Source organism: Embiotoca jacksoni, unplaced genomic scaffold, assembly GCF_022577435.1.
Source record: "Embiotoca jacksoni isolate LCO1_2020_lvr unplaced genomic scaffold, fEmbJac1.0.p SCAF_13, whole genome shotgun sequence".
Classification (NCBI taxonomy): Eukaryota; Metazoa; Chordata; class Actinopteri; family Embiotocidae; genus Embiotoca; species Embiotoca jacksoni.
This window is the reverse complement of record NW_027185263.1, coordinates 2,273,050-2,290,148: the sequence shown is the minus strand read 5'-3', so window position 1 is coordinate 2,290,148 and position 17,099 is coordinate 2,273,050. Positions and strand designations below refer to the sequence as shown.

At 42.4% G+C, this 17,099-nt stretch overlaps 2 protein-coding genes across 4 annotated transcripts; one reads left to right on the top strand and one right to left on the bottom strand.

The window, feature by feature from the left end:
- Nucleotides 1-144: 144 nt before the first annotated feature.
- LOC138196125 (aquaporin-11-like) lies at nt 145-3,189 on the bottom strand. The gene is made up of 3 exons (XM_069145885.1): nt 2,510-3,189; nt 2,023-2,139; nt 145-1,291 (listed from the first exon to the last, which is right to left on the bottom strand). The coding sequence occupies exons 1-3, from the start codon at nt 3,099-3,101 to the stop codon at nt 1,182-1,184; spliced, it is 819 nt and encodes a 272-aa protein (XP_069001986.1). The 5' UTR covers nt 3,102-3,189; the 3' UTR covers nt 145-1,181.
- A 1,896-nt stretch (nt 3,190-5,085) lies between these two features.
- LOC138196123 (glycerophosphodiester phosphodiesterase domain-containing protein 5-like) lies at nt 5,086-16,589 on the top strand. 3 transcript variants are annotated; one of them, XM_069145882.1, is made up of 16 exons: nt 5,086-5,173; nt 6,781-6,983; nt 8,291-8,394; nt 9,484-9,577; nt 9,795-9,854; nt 11,928-12,026; nt 12,115-12,208; nt 12,345-12,490; nt 13,044-13,126; nt 13,259-13,409; nt 14,041-14,265; nt 14,758-14,915; nt 15,033-15,180; nt 15,312-15,394; nt 15,512-15,591; nt 16,150-16,589. In XM_069145882.1, exons 2-16 carry the CDS (start codon nt 6,822-6,824, stop codon nt 16,230-16,232), a joined length of 1,770 nt encoding a protein of 589 aa, XP_069001983.1. In that variant the 5' UTR covers nt 5,086-5,173; nt 6,781-6,821; the 3' UTR covers nt 16,233-16,589. The 3 variants fall into 3 exon arrangements, with proteins under 3 accessions (XP_069001983.1, XP_069001984.1, XP_069001985.1); XM_069145883.1 differs by lacking the exons at nt 8,291-8,394; nt 9,484-9,577; XM_069145884.1 differs by lacking the exons at nt 5,086-5,173; nt 6,781-6,983; nt 9,484-9,577 and having other exon boundaries at nt 8,297-8,394; nt 12,349-12,490.
- Nucleotides 16,590-17,099: the final 510 nt, after the last annotated feature.

Below are 17,099 nucleotides of genomic sequence, written 5' to 3'. Positions count from 1 at the left end.
CATGTTCACCATTTTAGTGGAGTTTGTCAAAATGGTTAAAATTGATCCTCTTGTAACCACGAATGTCGGCTGAAACCTTTGCAGTCCGTTCGAGACTTAAAGACACTAACAAACTTTATAAACATAAGAAATGACAAACATACATTTTTGCAAATCGATGTTTTTAATCAAAATATCAGGAGATTATGAATGCGTTAAAATTACAGCGCTGTAAAAAATCTGTTGTCTAAAAACATATTGCGCATTTCTTTCAGAAACACAAATCATCATCATCATCATCATCATCATCCGGACTGTCGAGGTATTTCAGGATGTAACTTATTATTTATGAGCTTCATGACTGAATAAAAACTACAGATTTGACATCAAAAGAAATTCAGTAAAAAAATAAAATTATGCAGCCAAAACTGTAATAAACAGCCGCCAATGCAAATATCACACTGGTCTCTCGGCTGGTATTAACAATACAGTGAATTATCAGCTGGACTGACACACATGGTCAAATGTAAATCTTTGGTCATCTTAAAAAAATGTCCTACAACTGAAATCCAGTTTTCTTTACCCATATTTTGATCTCAAGTTGTAGTGAAAATACTTTGATTCGATTAAAAACACACATTATTGAAACTCAAATAAAACCCAACCACCAAATATTTGTTCACTTACCCTTCAAAACACTTTCATATTGTCTGTAATGTGAATTATATGGTTATAATATGATTTTATGGCATTTTTGAAGCGCGTTGTTTGGCGACGGCAGCGGCGAGCCTCAATTCAACAGCTTACAGTCACCGTGACGATATAATGTTGTGCTTCTCCACATTAAAACATTTGGTAAAAATTATTTAAGTTCCCAACATGCTTTTGGGCACGTAAACAGGAAGGAGAACGGGTAAAAGGGTAAACAATTTAAACTACAGTTCAACCTGAAGACCAGAACTTTCAAATCACTGAATAATTCACGTTTGTGCCTCTTTGTGAAACATATTTTTGCCGACTGACTGAAGCCATTTTGCAGATTTATCCGAGGCCTCGCTGACGACGACAAACTTCGACTTTCGGTCGGACCTGAGCGGTTTCAGATTCCTTCTTCCCGCTGCCTTCTTTAGAAATCTGATTACAGTCGTGCGATCTGTTCGATCTGGACACGTGGACTAAGAGCAGAAGCGGCCTTTCCCGCCTCACTGGGTCTTCTGTTTCCGGGCCGCGGGGACGCCGTCCGGCCCGACGCTGCTCTTCCCCGACAGGAAGGGGAGGAGCTTCTCCAACAGCAGCATCCAGCTCGTCGCGCCTGCAGACACGCGGGAGGTTTTATTTCTGAGGTGTGTCGGGTACGAGGCGTTTAAACAAGCAGTGCATGTCGACAAAAGAAATGAAAGCCGGTTTGGAGGCGTCACGGCAGAAAGATTAGGCGGTAAATACAATAAATATTATAAAACAGTATCTGTTCGACTGATGATATTCCCATTAGAGTCGTTATAACCAGACAAGGCCGGAGCTACGCCTCTTTTACTTTATTAATATTCAGTACATATGAGCATGTTCAATTTTTATTTTTACTGATGTATATTTTTACATATTCGTGAAGTTATCTATGATTTAATATGAATTAAGTGTTATTTGACCTCAATAAATCTCGGCCAAAGGAAAAACGCAATGTAAAACTTGAAAGTTTATTATATTTCTATAATGAATTAAGCTGATTAAATGGTTCTAGATGGACTCTATTTGGTTTGTAAACACCATAAATATATATATATATATATATATATATATATATATATATTTATATATTTATAGTAGCTGCAGCTGCAGCGCCCTTCGAGTCAGCTCCTGTGTTCTTGTTTGACATTGGAGTAAACAGTGAGATGAGAGGATCAACACCAGTCTGGAGGCTGCAAGTTAAATATGAAGCTGAAAGATTAGCTGACTGGAGTGGGGGTTGTGACGACGACGACAACAACAACAACAACAACAACAACAACAACAACAACAACCAGCCCGGCTCCGTCCGCTCCTCACCTAGCACCGGTCCCAGCCAGTACACGAAGCAGTACTCCAGGTAGGTGTGGCCGCTGCAGGGGAACTGGACGGAGAAGGCGAGGATGGGGTTGAAGAAGGCTCCTGAGACGCTCCCACCTGAGACCAAACACACCCAACAGCTGATTCTCTTCATACTGACACAGAGACACGTTACTGCTCCTTAAAGTCTCCCTGCAGACTCCATGTTGGACTGCATGCAGCATCTCAAATGTACATATTTGATTTAAAAAAATAAAAAAAAAGTTTGTAATAGTAAAATAAATGTCTTTGGGTTTTGAGCTGCTGGTTGGACAAAACGATCAATTTGAGGATTATAACCCGAGTTTTTTTTTTCCACTATTTTCTCACATTTTATGGAGCAAATAATGACGTGATTCTTCCAAGAAAATAAATGTCAGATAATAAAAGTTTGATTTCATTTGACATGTTTGACTTCCTGCATTCCCCCCCCCCCCCAACAACACACCTGTGTAAACAGCAGAGGTGATGACAGCAGCCACGAAGTGAACCCGGAGCTTCTCGTCCAGCTTGCGCGCGTACACGGCCGCAGCTTGCACCGTGAAGGCGCAGACCAGCTCCACGACCGCGGCCTCCAACACGGTGCCGCGGAGGGAGTCGAAGCACTCGAACCCGAACCTCCGGTGCCGGACGTGGACGTCGGACAGACCCAGAGACCACACGGAGGCGGCGAAAGCTCGCGCCGCGACCGCCGCTCCGAACTGGCAGGCGACGATGGCGACGGCCGCCGCGACGCTGCTGGTCCCGCGGCAAACGCTCTCCAGAGCCCCGTAGAGGTTGCACGCCGCTCCCCGGAATGTCAACAAGTGGATGACCGTCACGGTGTAGGTGAGGGCCAGGCTGACCGGCAGCCCGAGCCGCGCCGTCTCACCCAGCAGGACGAGCTCGTGCGTGCAGCTGCAGAGCTGGAAGGTGGACGCCGCTTCCACCAGGTAAATCCGGTAAGCTGCGGGGAGGAGGCGCACCGCCGCCCGGCGGGTCGCCTCGCTGAGGAGCACCGCAGCGCCCAACACCGCCACGGAAACCCACAGGTCGGTCATCTCCCGACGGCCGGACCTCGAGGTACAAACCGCTCCTCGCGATAAGGGCAACTTTATCTCCCGTCAAAGTCCAGTTGATTCGCGCTGCCGCAGCCGCGTCAAACCGCTCACTCTGAAACAGGAAGCGGCGCGGCGCAGCCTTCAAAGTAAAAGCGCAGGCAAGAGTCGCTCGAGGTAACAGCTCTCCAGGTCAAAAGATTTGGCTTTCCTAAATAAACAAAAAAAAAATTAAAAAAAAGAAGAAATCACGTACTCAGTGGTGTATTTTTTAAAAAAATGTTTTTAATGAATGTGAGATTTGAAGAGAAAGAATAAAAAACGAGATTAAAAACTGAACAGAGGTGGAAAAATAATAACCTACAAGACTGGGACATTATTTCTAAGAGATCTTGCTATTGACTGCAATTTAACAAAATGAGCCTCACAAACAAAATAACAACAAATAGGCTATATCTAAAACTCTGGCCTCTGCAGAACCGGGATGTTATAGTGCAACACGTTTAGCGGTATGAATATTTGTCCTTTTGGATAAAGCAGTTCTCAGGTCATTGTGCTCAGCTAAGATAAATTGTCCTTGTTGTTGTAGACTCATAATACTGAATCTTTCTTACCTCGTGTCTTTTTTAGTCACTAAAGTCAATAAGTTGCAACAGTTCGTAAATCAGGTTTTATTTTGGAGGATGAAACCGGAAATGAGGGTCAATATTTTGAAGCTGCTTTGGCACTTGACCTCGTTTTGGGGGCAGAGCCCAAACCTGGGGAGCGACTGGCTGACGAGTAAAAAAAAATGCTGCTGTTGCACAACTTTTCAAAGAAGACTGTCCAGCAGGGGGCGCGATGTTCACACCAGCACATTTTATTTATCACATTTTATTTATCAACAGTCCAGATTCCTCTCGGAGTCCAGCAGTGTGTCACTCTGTGTGCATTGTTGTCTTTGTTTGCTGTTTGTCTGATACGGAATTTCCTGTTTGTGCAGAATTGCTGGTATTTGCAAGTATATTTGCAAAGTATTTTGGCAAATCTGTCCTGCAGCTGCAGCTTCTCCCTGGAACGGAATAAAGATGTAAACGAATAAAGATGTAAACGAATAAAGATGTAAACTGGATAAAGATGTAAACTGGATAAAGATGTAAACTGGATAAAGATGTAAACTGAATATCTAGAAAACTCAAGAGACTCACAATCCAAATCGATTAACTTCCGGCCTCACGTTTTGATATTGAAAGTACATGGTGCAGTTCTTGTCTGCCATGATTGTGGATGTTTAAAATCGTAGTTTTCTTTCTTTATTCCTCTGCTAGTGACCTTTGAACTTTGGCAGAGCTGCTGACGTTGCAAAAAACAAACAAACCTACGTCTTTATTAATTGCGGCATTTCCTGACTTGTGTATTTAGCGCCTTTCTGCAAACCACATTTCCTAAAATTTTGGGCTCTGAATAAATTGCAACTATGCAATTATACAATATAATTTTACAATTATTATTATCTGAACAAAAAAAACCCAACATGGTTCCTGCTGCTGACACCTGATAACGGTGACAGGTGTAAAACTCCACCTGGACTCACCTGCTGACGTCACTGTGGTTGCGTCACTGTGGCAACACGTGGCAGCGGGTGGTACAGAGGTGCAGGGCATCAACAGGACTCCGTGTAAAGCAGTAAAGATATAACTATCTATCAACTTACGCTTTAATTAAAAAAAATAAAATCTGAATTTGAGTTTAAAGCTTATTTTTCAATACAATTTGTATTTATTTTGCATAAAAGGCAACAGATTCAGGAAATTCTATTTTCTTTTTGTTTCTTAAATGTCCTCTACATTATAATTTGCCAGATAAAATGGGGGGAATAAAGGCTCAGAGGATTTAAAAGGGTTTAAAAACCTAAAATCCTGTGTTGTATATTTTTGGGTAAAGCATTTTTGCTTCCGGTTTCCGTGTGGAACTCCGACGTGACTTGCCTCCCCTTCACCATCCGAGGCCACCTGCTCTCTCAGCGATAACGGAGGGAGAGCTGCGCACTGCGGCTTCTTCGCCGCCGTTCACCGGGAGGCAGAACCGGCCTGGAGGTAGGACAGTTAGCGTCACATGTTGATCCTACAATAATAGAATAAAATGAAAGCTGTTTTTGCATCGACGTGTTTTTCGTGATGATCATTCAGGCTTGAACTCTGTGTCTCGTTAAGGTCCTGTTCTTTGTTTTATGGAGAGTGGATGACCCAGACTGCATTATGAAAATCAGTCATTTTAAAATGATCACGCTCTCTGGCAAAAGCACATAACGGAAATGTACACGATGAACAGTGTTTAGCGTTAATTAGACGCCAGGCTTCAATTCGGCTCAGTTGCAACAGAGGAATGAAGGTGCAAACTGGATGTACAAAGTGAGAATGCAACATAAGTTTGACGCTCATATACGTGAAGAATTTACCAACATAATGTCAGGTTGCTCGTCTTTAGTTTTGTGCTTTTCATGCCGTTTTTGCAAAGCAACGTGTGTTGGATTATTGATTTAAAAGTCGGCAGGTTTTTTTTGTTTTTTTTTCAGCCCTTGAACACCTTTTATTGCAAGGTGTGACACTACAGGTAGCTTTGTTTTTCTCACCCTGCCAACACCTCTGGTACACAAGAATCCAATTAAGACTTTACAGAGTTGGTGTTATTCTTTAATTGCTGTTTCACCGGTGATGAGCTTGTATGTAAACCGGTATTATATAAGTCGTGTTTATGATGCATAGCAGGTGTCATCATGGAGGACTGGAGATAAACAGGATCTAGTATAGAAAATCACAATATTCCTCATTTATGTCACCATATAATTTGTACAAAGTAAATAATTATAAGTTAATTGCATTATAAAATAGGGCTGCAACTAATGCTTATTTGCATTATAAATTAATTTGGAGATAATTTTCTATTTCTTTAATATTTTTAAAGTTGTTTGGTCTTTAAAATCTCAGAAAATGGTAAAAAAATGTTTCCTAAAACCCAAAGTGCACCCTGAAATGTTCCATTCTGTCCTGACAACCAGTCAAAAACCCCAAAAATATTCAGTTTCTTATCATGGAGGAAAAAATAAACCATAAAATCCTCACATTTGAGAAGCTGAAATCAGAAAACGTTAACAGTTTTGTTTAATAAACCACTTAAAAAAAAATGAATTGATTATTAAAAGAGTTGGTGATTAGTTGCCTGTCGATCAATTTATTGATGAATCGACTCTACCTGAGCTGTCCTTTGTCCTCCAGCAGAGATAATGAGTTGCACAAGAGCTGTCATATCTGAAGAGGGCTGACAGTAAAGGACAAAACAAGCTGCTGAGGACTGAGCGCAACTGTAACTCGACCTCTCTTGGAACTGCAGCTGGAAAACTTCAGATCATCTTCTGTATAAAAGAACCAAAACAAGCTGTAAAAACAGTCGACAGAAGCAGAGCTTTGCCTCCGTTAAACCGAGTTTGGACAGATTTCCTTCTGACATTTGGAAACTGAGGTCGACTATTGTAAAGAATCCAAGAACAATTTATTCTAAACCTTTCATTTTATGTTTATTTATTTCTCTTGACATGATTTGTGTAGAAATCAAGCACAGAAATGTGATGCAGAGCAGTCAGAACTCACAGATTGACTCATTCATACGATGTGACTTGTGATTTCTGTATTTCCCGTTGGCTCAGGCGTGTGTGTGAGCAGGATGGAGGCAGCGTCGGAGTGAGTCATGGCGTCCACGTTGTCCCGGCGGCTGCGTGCTCTTCGTGCTCAGCTGCTGCGGCGTTACGAGCACCGGCGCTTCGTGTCGTGTCTGTCCGGTCTGTACGGCTGCCAGTGGAGACGCTTGGAGAGGAGCGGCGCTCAGCCGGGAGGCTGCTGCTGCAACAAGGTGAGATGACCGGCAGCCGCAGGAGTCGGTCAGTGGGATCACAGTTCACTGCACGGTTAGTGGATCCTACACCGGACGGCTTCAGTTTTTATATTTCACAGGATGTCCGACTTCACCTCGAATAGGAGAACTTTAGTAGCGCTTAAAATGGCACTTACTTTTAGCACTTTGTAGTTTGGCTTTCTTGAAGAAATTGTATTTTCTTGATTCTTGTTTGTTCTGGTTTTGTACCCTCATGGTTGAAATGCACTTATTGTAAGTAACTTTGGATAAAAGCATCAGATAAATGAAATGTAATGTAATAAATGTAATGTCCAAACAAAGTAAAAGTCTGGAGATAAAGGACTAGGCATGGAACCTGATTTATTAAAGAAATCTGGGTGAGAGCAGAATTGGAGGAAATATTTGCTTGAATATTTCTACGCCACATTGGGACCCAATCCGGTGTAGAAATACTCCAAACCCTGACTTCAAAATAAAAGCACAATGATGCCTTTTAGTTATTATTATTACTGACGAAACTCAGGAAAGTTGCAGCATCACTGCGCTCCGTGGGCCACTCTTTAATCCCCTCTAGTAAATGTGAAACACAGTTTAAGGCATCAGTTATATTATTATAATCTTTAAATATGTTTTGATGCTAATACTTAAAAAAAAAAAAAAAAGGTGCTTCGTTGCTGTCATACTGCTGCTTTTACTTCTCAGTATCCGAGAACTCCTCCCACCACTGCAGATGGAGCTGTTTTTATAGCTGACGGAATAAACTCATGTTTATTTATGGAGTCACAAGCGAGAAAGGTTGAGAAACGATGTCTTAATAAATACACAAAGGCCGTAAAACGTCTTTAAAACAACCTGGGAATTGAAGTTCAATGTAATAACGACCTGATTTATTTTTTAATTCAGGCTTTTAAAGACGGTGTTTAAATTAAATATACAGCACAAGTCTTACGCACCATGTAATCAGTAACATAGAAACAGAAACAATCAATTAACGAGTTCCTGTGGTTGGAAATGAATCAATAACCGGCTGGAAGAAGGCAAACTAATCAATAAAACAACCGAAAGGAAGTTCAGTTTCATTGCAGGAGCTTCAATTCTTTCTTTTAAGGGTCGATTTTTACAGTCAGCTGAGGGATAAATAGTTTTCAAACATGACCGATGACAGAGCGCCTCTGTCCCCACGAAGGTCAAAGGTCAGTCCTTCATCTCCACAGAAACGGGGCAGTAAATGCGAAGAGGAAGAGCTCGCTGTGTTGAAGGGCGGAGCAACGAGCAGATGTTTGTTTTTTGTCTCTGCTGCTCAGGCGGAAGGCGCCAGCTTCGCTCTGCTCGTGGCGGCTTTCTGCTTAACGCTGGTGTTTCTCTACTTCTGGGGACAAGCAAAGAACGACTACAATGACTTTGACTGGTGGGTTGAGTCACTTAACACACGCAGCACAGTCACCAGTGAACACACGGCAGACTGCATGTTTTCCACACGCATGACTAATGTACACTTTAACCTGCTGCAACTTCACAGGACAAAGGTGCTCCTACTGTATATACATGATGTATGATCAAAAAGTTATGTTATAGCATGTCGTCCAAAATGGGATAAAAAAGTCGTACTATAGCATGTGCCAGCAACTGTAAAATTGTGCTGTCTTTATTGCATGTTTGTCTGACTTTTACTACTTATATGGCTTTTAAACATTTTATTGGAGACAGAACAGTAGTGTAGTGGTTAGCATTGGTGCCTCCCAGTCAGAAGGTTCCAGGTTTGATTCTTGCCTTTGACGTGGTTTTTCATTTAAGTTGTTAATGTCGTCCTTTCAAGGGTGAGTCTCGAACCTGGAACCTTCTGACTGGGAGGCAACAACACCAACCGCTGCACCGCTGATTGCTCTTCCATAGCATGTTTAAAAGTCATATAAGTCAGACAAGCATGCAATAAAGGCAGCAAAATAGTGCCGTTCCAAGCCAGTTATTCTTTTTGCAGGAACATGCAAAATCCATGTAGAAAGTCCCAGGCGGGAATCAAACCCCCTACTTTTAGACTGCGAGACCACAACGCTGACAACTGCTCCACGATACTGACTACCGTAACTTGAACGGAAGTCATACTTACGGCATGTCGTCAGAAACAGCACAAAAAAGTCATAACGTAGCATGTGGTCCAAAATATGATCAAAAATGAACAGCAAATAAGTAGACAGAAGCATTGATTGTGTTCATAAAAGGAGAATATATTTAACAGATTTTCTTCTCTATATTGAGGGGATATATTGGTATTTCCTGAATATTAGGGGGACATGACCCCCCCAGAAAGGCCGTGGTTACGCCCACATAATTAAGGTCTTCAAAAATCGGACTTTCATCTCATCTTCTCTGCTAACTCTCTCTGCATGTTCTGGATTTCTGACTCTCTTTTGGTTTATCGTTCCATCCTGGTGTCCTTCTCCATCCATCACTAACACGTCCTCTTACCTCTGTCCCTGACATGTCTCTGGGTGTGAAGGTTTAACTTTGGGAACCTGGGCTTCTGGTTTCCCTGGTCGGTGGTGCTGCTGGTCGTCGCTGCCGGCTTCTTCACCTACGTCACTGTGCTCGTGGTGAGACACTGTAGCTGCAGGAAACATGCAGCTATAATGTGTAACGCAGTTTTCTTTTTCTTAAAGTGAACTCGGTATCGAAGTGGATATCATTGAGGAACTGTTATTGAAGTCAAAGCATCGGTGTTGAACATTTTTGACACATATAAGTGATAAAGTGTTCAAATATGTGCTGTGGAGATCAGACTGAACTCATCTGTGTTTCTTCTTCGTGCAGCTGCTGGCCGTGTGTTTGTTGTCAGAAGGCCAGAAGCTTCATTTACACTGGAGCCACAAGGTAACTCATTGTTTAATTTGTTCCAAAGTTTCGACCTCCTGCAGCTTTCAGACAAATTTGTTTCTCAGCCCACGTTTTCAGTCACAACATCAGATGCCAAACTACCCACGAGTCCGACTTCAAGGTGAAGTGCGCACAAAATGAGAGCGAGATGACCTTTGTGTCTCCATCGATGGGATGCTCGGTTGAAAAGCAGAGAGGAATCTAAACTCAGCTAACGGTAGTATTCAAAATTAAAAATAAGCGTAAAAAAAGCTAACTCTTAAAGCTAATTCTGCTAAAACAGATGGTAGGTAGGGAGGTAGGTATTTACTTTATTAATCCCCGAGGGGAAATGTTTTCGCTACAGCAACATACAGAAGCAATAAGATAATAATAGAAATAATAGAATAAAATAATAGAATAGAATAATAGAACAGCAATAAAATAGCAGTAAATAGCAGTAAAAAATATAAATATAAAATATAAAATGCACAGTATATACAGTACATTATATATCTATATATATTATATACAACAAACCAAGAAACACAGTCAACATATATATATAGATATATACAGTATAGTATATATCTATATATATTATATACAACAAACCAAGAAACACAGTCAACAGTGTTATTGTACTGTGATGGATTTTGCCAGAGGTGAGTTATTGTACAGTCTTATTGCAGTGGGCAGGAATGATCTCCTGTATCTGGAATGATCTCCTGTATCTGGAATGATCTCCTGTATCTGGAATGATCTCCTGTATCAGGAATGATCTCCTGTATCAGGAATGATCTCCTGTATCAGGAATGATCTCCTGTATCAGGAATGATCTCCTGTATCAGGAATGATCTCCTGTATCAGGAATGATCTCCTGTATCTGGAATGATCTCCCGTATCAGGAATGATCTCCTGTATCTGGAATGATCTCCTGTATCTGGAATGATCTCCTGTATCAGGAATGATCTCCTGTATCAGGAATGATCTCCTGTATCTGGAATGATCTCCTGTATCTGGAATGATCTCCTGTATCTGTCCTTGTGACAGCGGAGCTGGAGGAGTCTTTTAGAGAACGTCCTCCTCTGTCCCTGCAGCAGGTGGTGGAGAGGGTGGTCAGGATTATGCAATATGGATAATAGTTTCCTCAGCGTCCTCCTCTCCACCACCTTTTCCAGACTGTCCAGTTTGTAGCCGATGATGGAGCCGGCCTTCTTCACCAGTTTGTTAAGTCTGTTGGTGTCACCGGCTCCAATGCTGCTCCCCCAGCAGACCACAGCGAAGTACAAAGCACAGGCCACAACAGATGGTAGAACATCTCCAACATCTCGCTGCACACATTGAAGGATCGAAGTTTCCTCAAGAAAAAGAGTCGACTCATCACCTTCTTGTAGACAGCGTTGATGTTGGTCTTCCAGTTCAGTCTGTTGTCATGGAGACACCAGGTACTTGTACTCCTCCACCATGTCCACCTCCTCTCCCAGAACTCTCAGCGGTTGTGGAGCCGTCGTCTTCCTCCTGAAGTCGACCACCATCTCTCTGGTCTTGGCCACGTTCAGGAGCAGCTGATTTCTTCCCGCCCACTCCACAAAGTCCTCCACTACTGCCCTGTACTCGTCCTCCCGTCCGTCCCTTATACATCCTACCACTGCAGAGTTATCAGAGAACTTCTGCAGATGTCATGACTCTGAGTTGTACTGGAAGTTAGTTGTGTACAAGGTGAACAGGAAGGAGACAGAACAGTTCCCTGAGGAGCTCCAGTACCACTGACAGATGTTTCCTTCTTCGGATATTGAACTTTATCCACTGATCTCTTTGGTAATATGATCGTAGTTAATGACACGTCATCAACCTGTTAATCTCCCTCTAAACTCTCTCACATCAGTTTGTTTCCTCACTCTGATGACATTTTTCACGTTACAATAATAAATGCCCATAAATTCAACACTTTTCAACAACAGCGTGAACAAAGTGCTTCACGAAATAGGAATAAAATGCATAAAACGTGATTAAAAACAAAATATAAAGACACATCAGATTGATACCGGTCGATCCAAGCGGAACCTTGACTCGTTGTCCTCTCGTCAGATCGGCATCCTGGTGAGTCTGACTTTCTCCGTCGCCGCCACCGCCGTCCTGTCCGACCTGTGGAGCAAAGAGTGGAGGACGTTACTGCTTTCCTTCCAGGTGACCTTCTTCTTCCTCCTCCTCCTCTCTGCGGTTTCCGCCGCTGATTCCAGACTCTACCAGATGTTTTGTGTCCTCTTCTGACCAGGTAACGGCTCCTTACCTGCACGTGGGCGGAGTCTTAACGCTGACGTCGCTCGCTTGGCCGGTGGCTTTGCATTTCTTTCGCATGAACAGCAGAGGTGCGGTTTTTCCAGCTTTTGATATGACGTGCGATGTTTTCTAACTCGTGTCGGAGGTTTTGAATTTGGTTTCACGTCCTCGGATGCTTTCAGTCTCCCCCGTGTGCGATTCTCACGACGGGTGTTTGTGTTTCAGTAAGGCGGGGCCTGATCCTGGTCGTGTACCTGAGCGTCCTGTCGGCCCTCTACCTGGTTCCCCTCGGTTTGTACTCTCCTTGTATCAAAGAGGGGGGAACCCTCGGCCCCGCGCCGGCGCTCATCAGCCACAGAGGAGCGCCGATGGTGAGCGGGACCCTTCGGACGGTTACAGGAACGGGAACTTAATCACAGCGGAAGATGTTAAGTTTGACTTTTCTCCAGAAACGGAAAACAAATTTGAATTTCTGGCTGCAACTAACATTTAATTATTGATCACAGCCTGAAAAATGATGAGAAACGGCACCTCGCATCTGCAGAGAGAACATTTAAATTGACTGTCTCACATTAATGGAAAAGCAGCACATTGTCACATCTGAGAGGCTCAAACTGGAGAATATATTTTTCTGCTGTTATCAAATCCCTTGCTCTTTGTAGAAAAAAAATAAAAAACATGAAAGTCTGCATAAGAAGCCAAATCTGAAGCTTTTCTTGGACCCTCTGTGTTTTCATGAACAGCACCCGTCTTTGAAACGGGAACTCTGCTCACATCCTTCCTGTTGAGACTATTTATGATTTAGCGGTTTTATTGCAGGGATCAAAAAAATATTCACTCTACCAAGTAAAACATGAACTTTTATGTTCCATAAACTCAACGACCGCACATGTAAGCGTGTGAATGTTCATTATGTCGCTGCAGCTCGCTCCAGAAAACACACTGATGTCCTTTGAGAAGGCGGTGGAGGCTGGAAGTGACGGCCTGGAGACGGACGTCACCATCAGGTCGGCCAGCTGCTGCGACACGTGAAAATAGACAAAAGACTAGAAACGAATAAATCCCAAACGAGACGTGAAAGCAACAAAACGAAGTCGCGACAACGGTATTACATTTCCGATGGTGTCGTCCTGTTGCAGCTTTGACGGCATTCCCTTCCTGATGCACGACCACACGCTGCGACGGACCACCAACGTCCACCAGGTTTTCCCCAACCGGACCGACACGCCGGCCGCCATGTTCACCTGGACTGAGCTGGAGAGCCTGAACGCCGGCGCCTGGTTCCTCTCCGTGAGTCCCGATCTAATACTTATATTTGACTAGATAATGCAACTAAATTAACCAAATTAATTACATGAATCCATCGTTTCTGCTTGACGATCTGAAACGCATTAAGAAACAACTGCCTGCTTTCAAACTCTTCTTTCATGTTTTTAAAAAAAAAAAAATTATTAAAATATTTTCGGGGCAAAATAAGAGTTTACTTTGTTATTTAGTTTGTTTAAACTGAAGGATGTCTTTTGTAAATAGCTCATAAAAGTAATAATTTGTGCGGCATTGGAGTCAAAACATTCAAAATAAAATATTATATTACAATTTCACTTCAGTTTGGTGGAACAGTTTAAGAGGCCTCGGGAAGTCAAAAGACATTTTAGAACCACTAGATTATGAATCTAAGAGGGTGTATTCATCATTTATTTAGAAAACCCAGATAGATAACTTGTGCACCAAATTCTTGTTTTTTTTTTTTCTATTAAAGATGAATGTCGTGCACTCAATCTGCCACAGAAAAAGCACAACATTTCCACGACTGTCCGTTAATTTGTAGTCCGACATGACACTCAGCTGGCAGACGAAGAACATACGGGCCTCCGTGTTACGTCACCGTATTAATCGGTGTATCTGCGGTCGTCCCTTCCAGCACAACCCGTTCGGTACGGCGGGCTCTCTGGGGGCGGAGGAGCGGCGGCGGGCAGGAAACCAGTCGGTCTGCAGCATGCAGGTCTTCCTGCAGCTGGCAGCGCGCACACACAAACTGGTGATCTTCGACCTCTACCGGCCGCCCAGAGGTCACCCTTACCGGGACACCTGGATCCAGCGCACGCTGGACGTCATCCAGAACGAGTCGTCCATCCAGTCCTCACAGGTGAGGCAGCGGGATGATGACGTTTAGACCAGCAGGAAGTTTTATTAATAGAAGTGCTGGATTATCTCTGTTGCTATTTAACTGTTTATTATCATGTTTTGGTTAATCAGTGGTTCGTTTTTATCCCGACAACCTCAACATTATCGTGAGCGCACACGTAACGACATGAAACAAAAAATATAAAATGTCCATTTTTATTTGTTAAAATCCAATTTCTGAATTGTCATTTGTTGTTTTTGTCAAACTGAGTTGAGCTGTAAAAGCCTGCTGCACATTCTGTCCTGTTTGCTCTCTTTTAAAGTCACACCAGACTCCATTATAAAATCCTGCAATTTAAACGTTGCGTCGTTTGACAGTCGACGTGCTCATGACTTAAACAGGGAAGTTATTGTGAACGAGTAGTGGATGTGAACGTGACAAACTCTGCACTACTTTCTATCTGAGTGTGTGTGTGTGTGTGTGTGTGTGTGTGTGTGTGTGTGTTCTCGCCAGGTGCTGTGGCTGCCCTCAGACCTTCGATCTCTGGTCCGGGAAATCGACCCCGGGCTGCGACAGACTTCAGGCAGTCGGCTCCCTCTAGAGGAGCTGCACAGTCAGCACATCGTCAAAGTCAACCTGCACTACAGCTCCATGTCCATGGAGCTCATCAGGTGTGTGTGTGTGTGTGTGTGTGTGTGTGTGTGTGTGTGTGTGTGTGTGTGTCAGTCAGCATTAAGACTCTGACGTCCTCCATCCCGGTGTTGCCGTGACGTCTCTCCTCTGTACAGGGAGTACGCCGCAGCGAACATCACCACCAACCTGTACGTGATCAGCCAGCCGTGGCTCCACTCTCTGGCCTGGTGCACCGGAGCCCACTCCGTCACCACCAACGCCCCCCAGCTGCTCAGCACCGTCACCGCTCCTCTGTTCCTCATGGTGAGTTCAACAAGTCCTCCGCCGACGCCTGAGGCTGAATCGTTTTTATTGTAATCTATTTTTTTTTTAACGCGCTCGTGTGATTTCCACCTCGCTGCCCCCCGACTGTCTCTTTTATTTCTGTCTCTCAGAGTCCGCGTGAATATAACCTGATGTGGATTCTCACCGATCTGGTGTCCTTCCTCCTGATCCTCGTCATCCTCTTCTTCCACTGGTGAATCATTCGGATAAACAAAGCCGTCCCACCTTCCCTCCGCAGCCGGGACTGAAAGTAGAAGTCCGATCCGAGCGGGTCGAGGCGATAAATCAAAAGTGTGTCGTTTGCTTCCAGGTGGCGAGAACGTCGACTGGCTTTCTGCTCCGGCGGCAAAATCACGATGGACAACGGCACTTACAGCAAATTCAAAACAGGTAAAAATAAAAAAAAGACAAATATGAAATATTATGAAGTAGTTGAGATGTTTCACTGCGGACAGTTTAGAGCCGCATTGAATCCGTAAAAGTTGTAAATTATTGGAACGTTATTTCTATTTATAGTATAAAATTGAAAAAAAACCAGGTGCTAAAACCCCATGAAAAATAAAAGTCTATGTTTATTATGACAGAATCACAGATTTCCATTTTCTGATCAAATATTGACGACATACTGATATGTGCATTATAAATCAATCATTTTAGAAGCTAATTAGATTTTAAAATTTTCTTTTTATATTTTGACATAAAGTGTTTTTATTTCAGTACATAAAACATTTTAGATTTGTTTTAATAGTTTAAACTATTTAATTTTAGGAATTATGATATATTTATTTCAATTTTGTCGACAACATTTATTGTTCAGTTACATAAAAAAAATTCTAAATAAATTGCAGGCGTATAATTAGTTTACCTGCAGGATAATAATATCTGTTCTTCACAGCTTCCCTGTATTTGATTAATTACCACCTTTCTGACTCTGACCTTCTCTCGTAGAGATGAGCGATATCTGGTCGGTCTCCAGCGCTAACTCCCAAACGGTGAAGTCGCTCGACCCGGCAGCCGTAACCGAGCACTGACATCACCGTGGCGACGCCGAGCCGCACACTGCCGACGCGTAAGATCTCAGAGAAACTCTTTGTCTTAATGAAATAAAGTGACAGAAACCTTCCCTCACTTTGTTTTATCAACATCCTACAGAAATCAAATTCTCCTCTCAGGTTTGATGTTCACATGTAAACATGTTGGATCTCGTTCGTTAACTTGTTTTGTGTGTCGACGGTGTTTCCACCTGATTTTACAAACCTATATTTAATGCTCAATAACTTTATGTAAACATGACAGAACCGCAGTTAAAGTCCAACTGAAGATATTTGTATGATTAAATGTAAATGCATGAAGTATTTAATTTTTCAATAAAACTAAAATCAAATTGATTTTTTTACTCTTTTTCTTTTTTTTACAATGAACCTATTCAAATTTAAATACAAAAAAACCGTAAAATTTTATATTCCCTAGTTCCTAAATTTCTGTTTGATGTATATAAAAGTACGTCTGTAAAATATCTATATGAATTAAGAAATTACAAAATGTTAGCATACATTTTGTCCCTTGTTTGTAGGTTGAGTGACTAATAATTTTGAGATCTACGTTTGTGTGATACAGCCTTTAGTTTTAGTTAATGAGCAACACGCCAGCGTCCAGACACCAGGTGTGCATGATTATAATTAGTTCCTCCAGGAAAACGCAATAATTAATGAATATTTAACCGAATTCCAAAAATCAAAAACCCCAAAAAAGGCATAAATTGCTGCAAATTCTATCGAATTTCTTTTATTTTTTAAAGGGCTGCAGAATCGAACTTTCTTTGATCGCAAAAATCACAAAAAAACTGTTCCTGGAGGGACCAATTATTGAACTGATATAAAGATTTAAAGTTACTTGCA

Bases quoted from the DNA above. Each gene is read 5' to 3' on its own strand.
- LOC138196125 (XM_069145885.1), bottom strand. From the start codon at position 3,101: ATGACCGACCTGTGGGTTTCCGTGGCGGTGTTGGGCGCTGCGGTGCTC. The intron at 2,140-2,509 runs GTGTGTTGTTGG...GTTTGGTCTCAG, and splicing joins CACCTCTGCTGTTTACACAG to GTGGGAGCGTCTCAGGAGCC. The intron at 1,292-2,022 runs GTGAGGAGCGGA...GCGTGTCTGCAG, and splicing joins CTGGCTGGGACCGGTGCTAG to GCGCGACGAGCTGGATGCTG.
- LOC138196123 (XM_069145882.1), top strand. From the start codon at position 6,822: ATGGCGTCCACGTTGTCCCGGCGGCTGCGTGCTCTTCGTGCTCAGCTG. The intron at 9,578-9,794 runs GTGAGACACTGT...TTCTTCGTGCAG, and splicing joins CCTACGTCACTGTGCTCGTG to CTGCTGGCCGTGTGTTTGTT. The intron at 15,181-15,311 runs GTGAGTTCAACA...TCTGTCTCTCAG, and splicing joins CCGCTCCTCTGTTCCTCATG to AGTCCGCGTGAATATAACCT.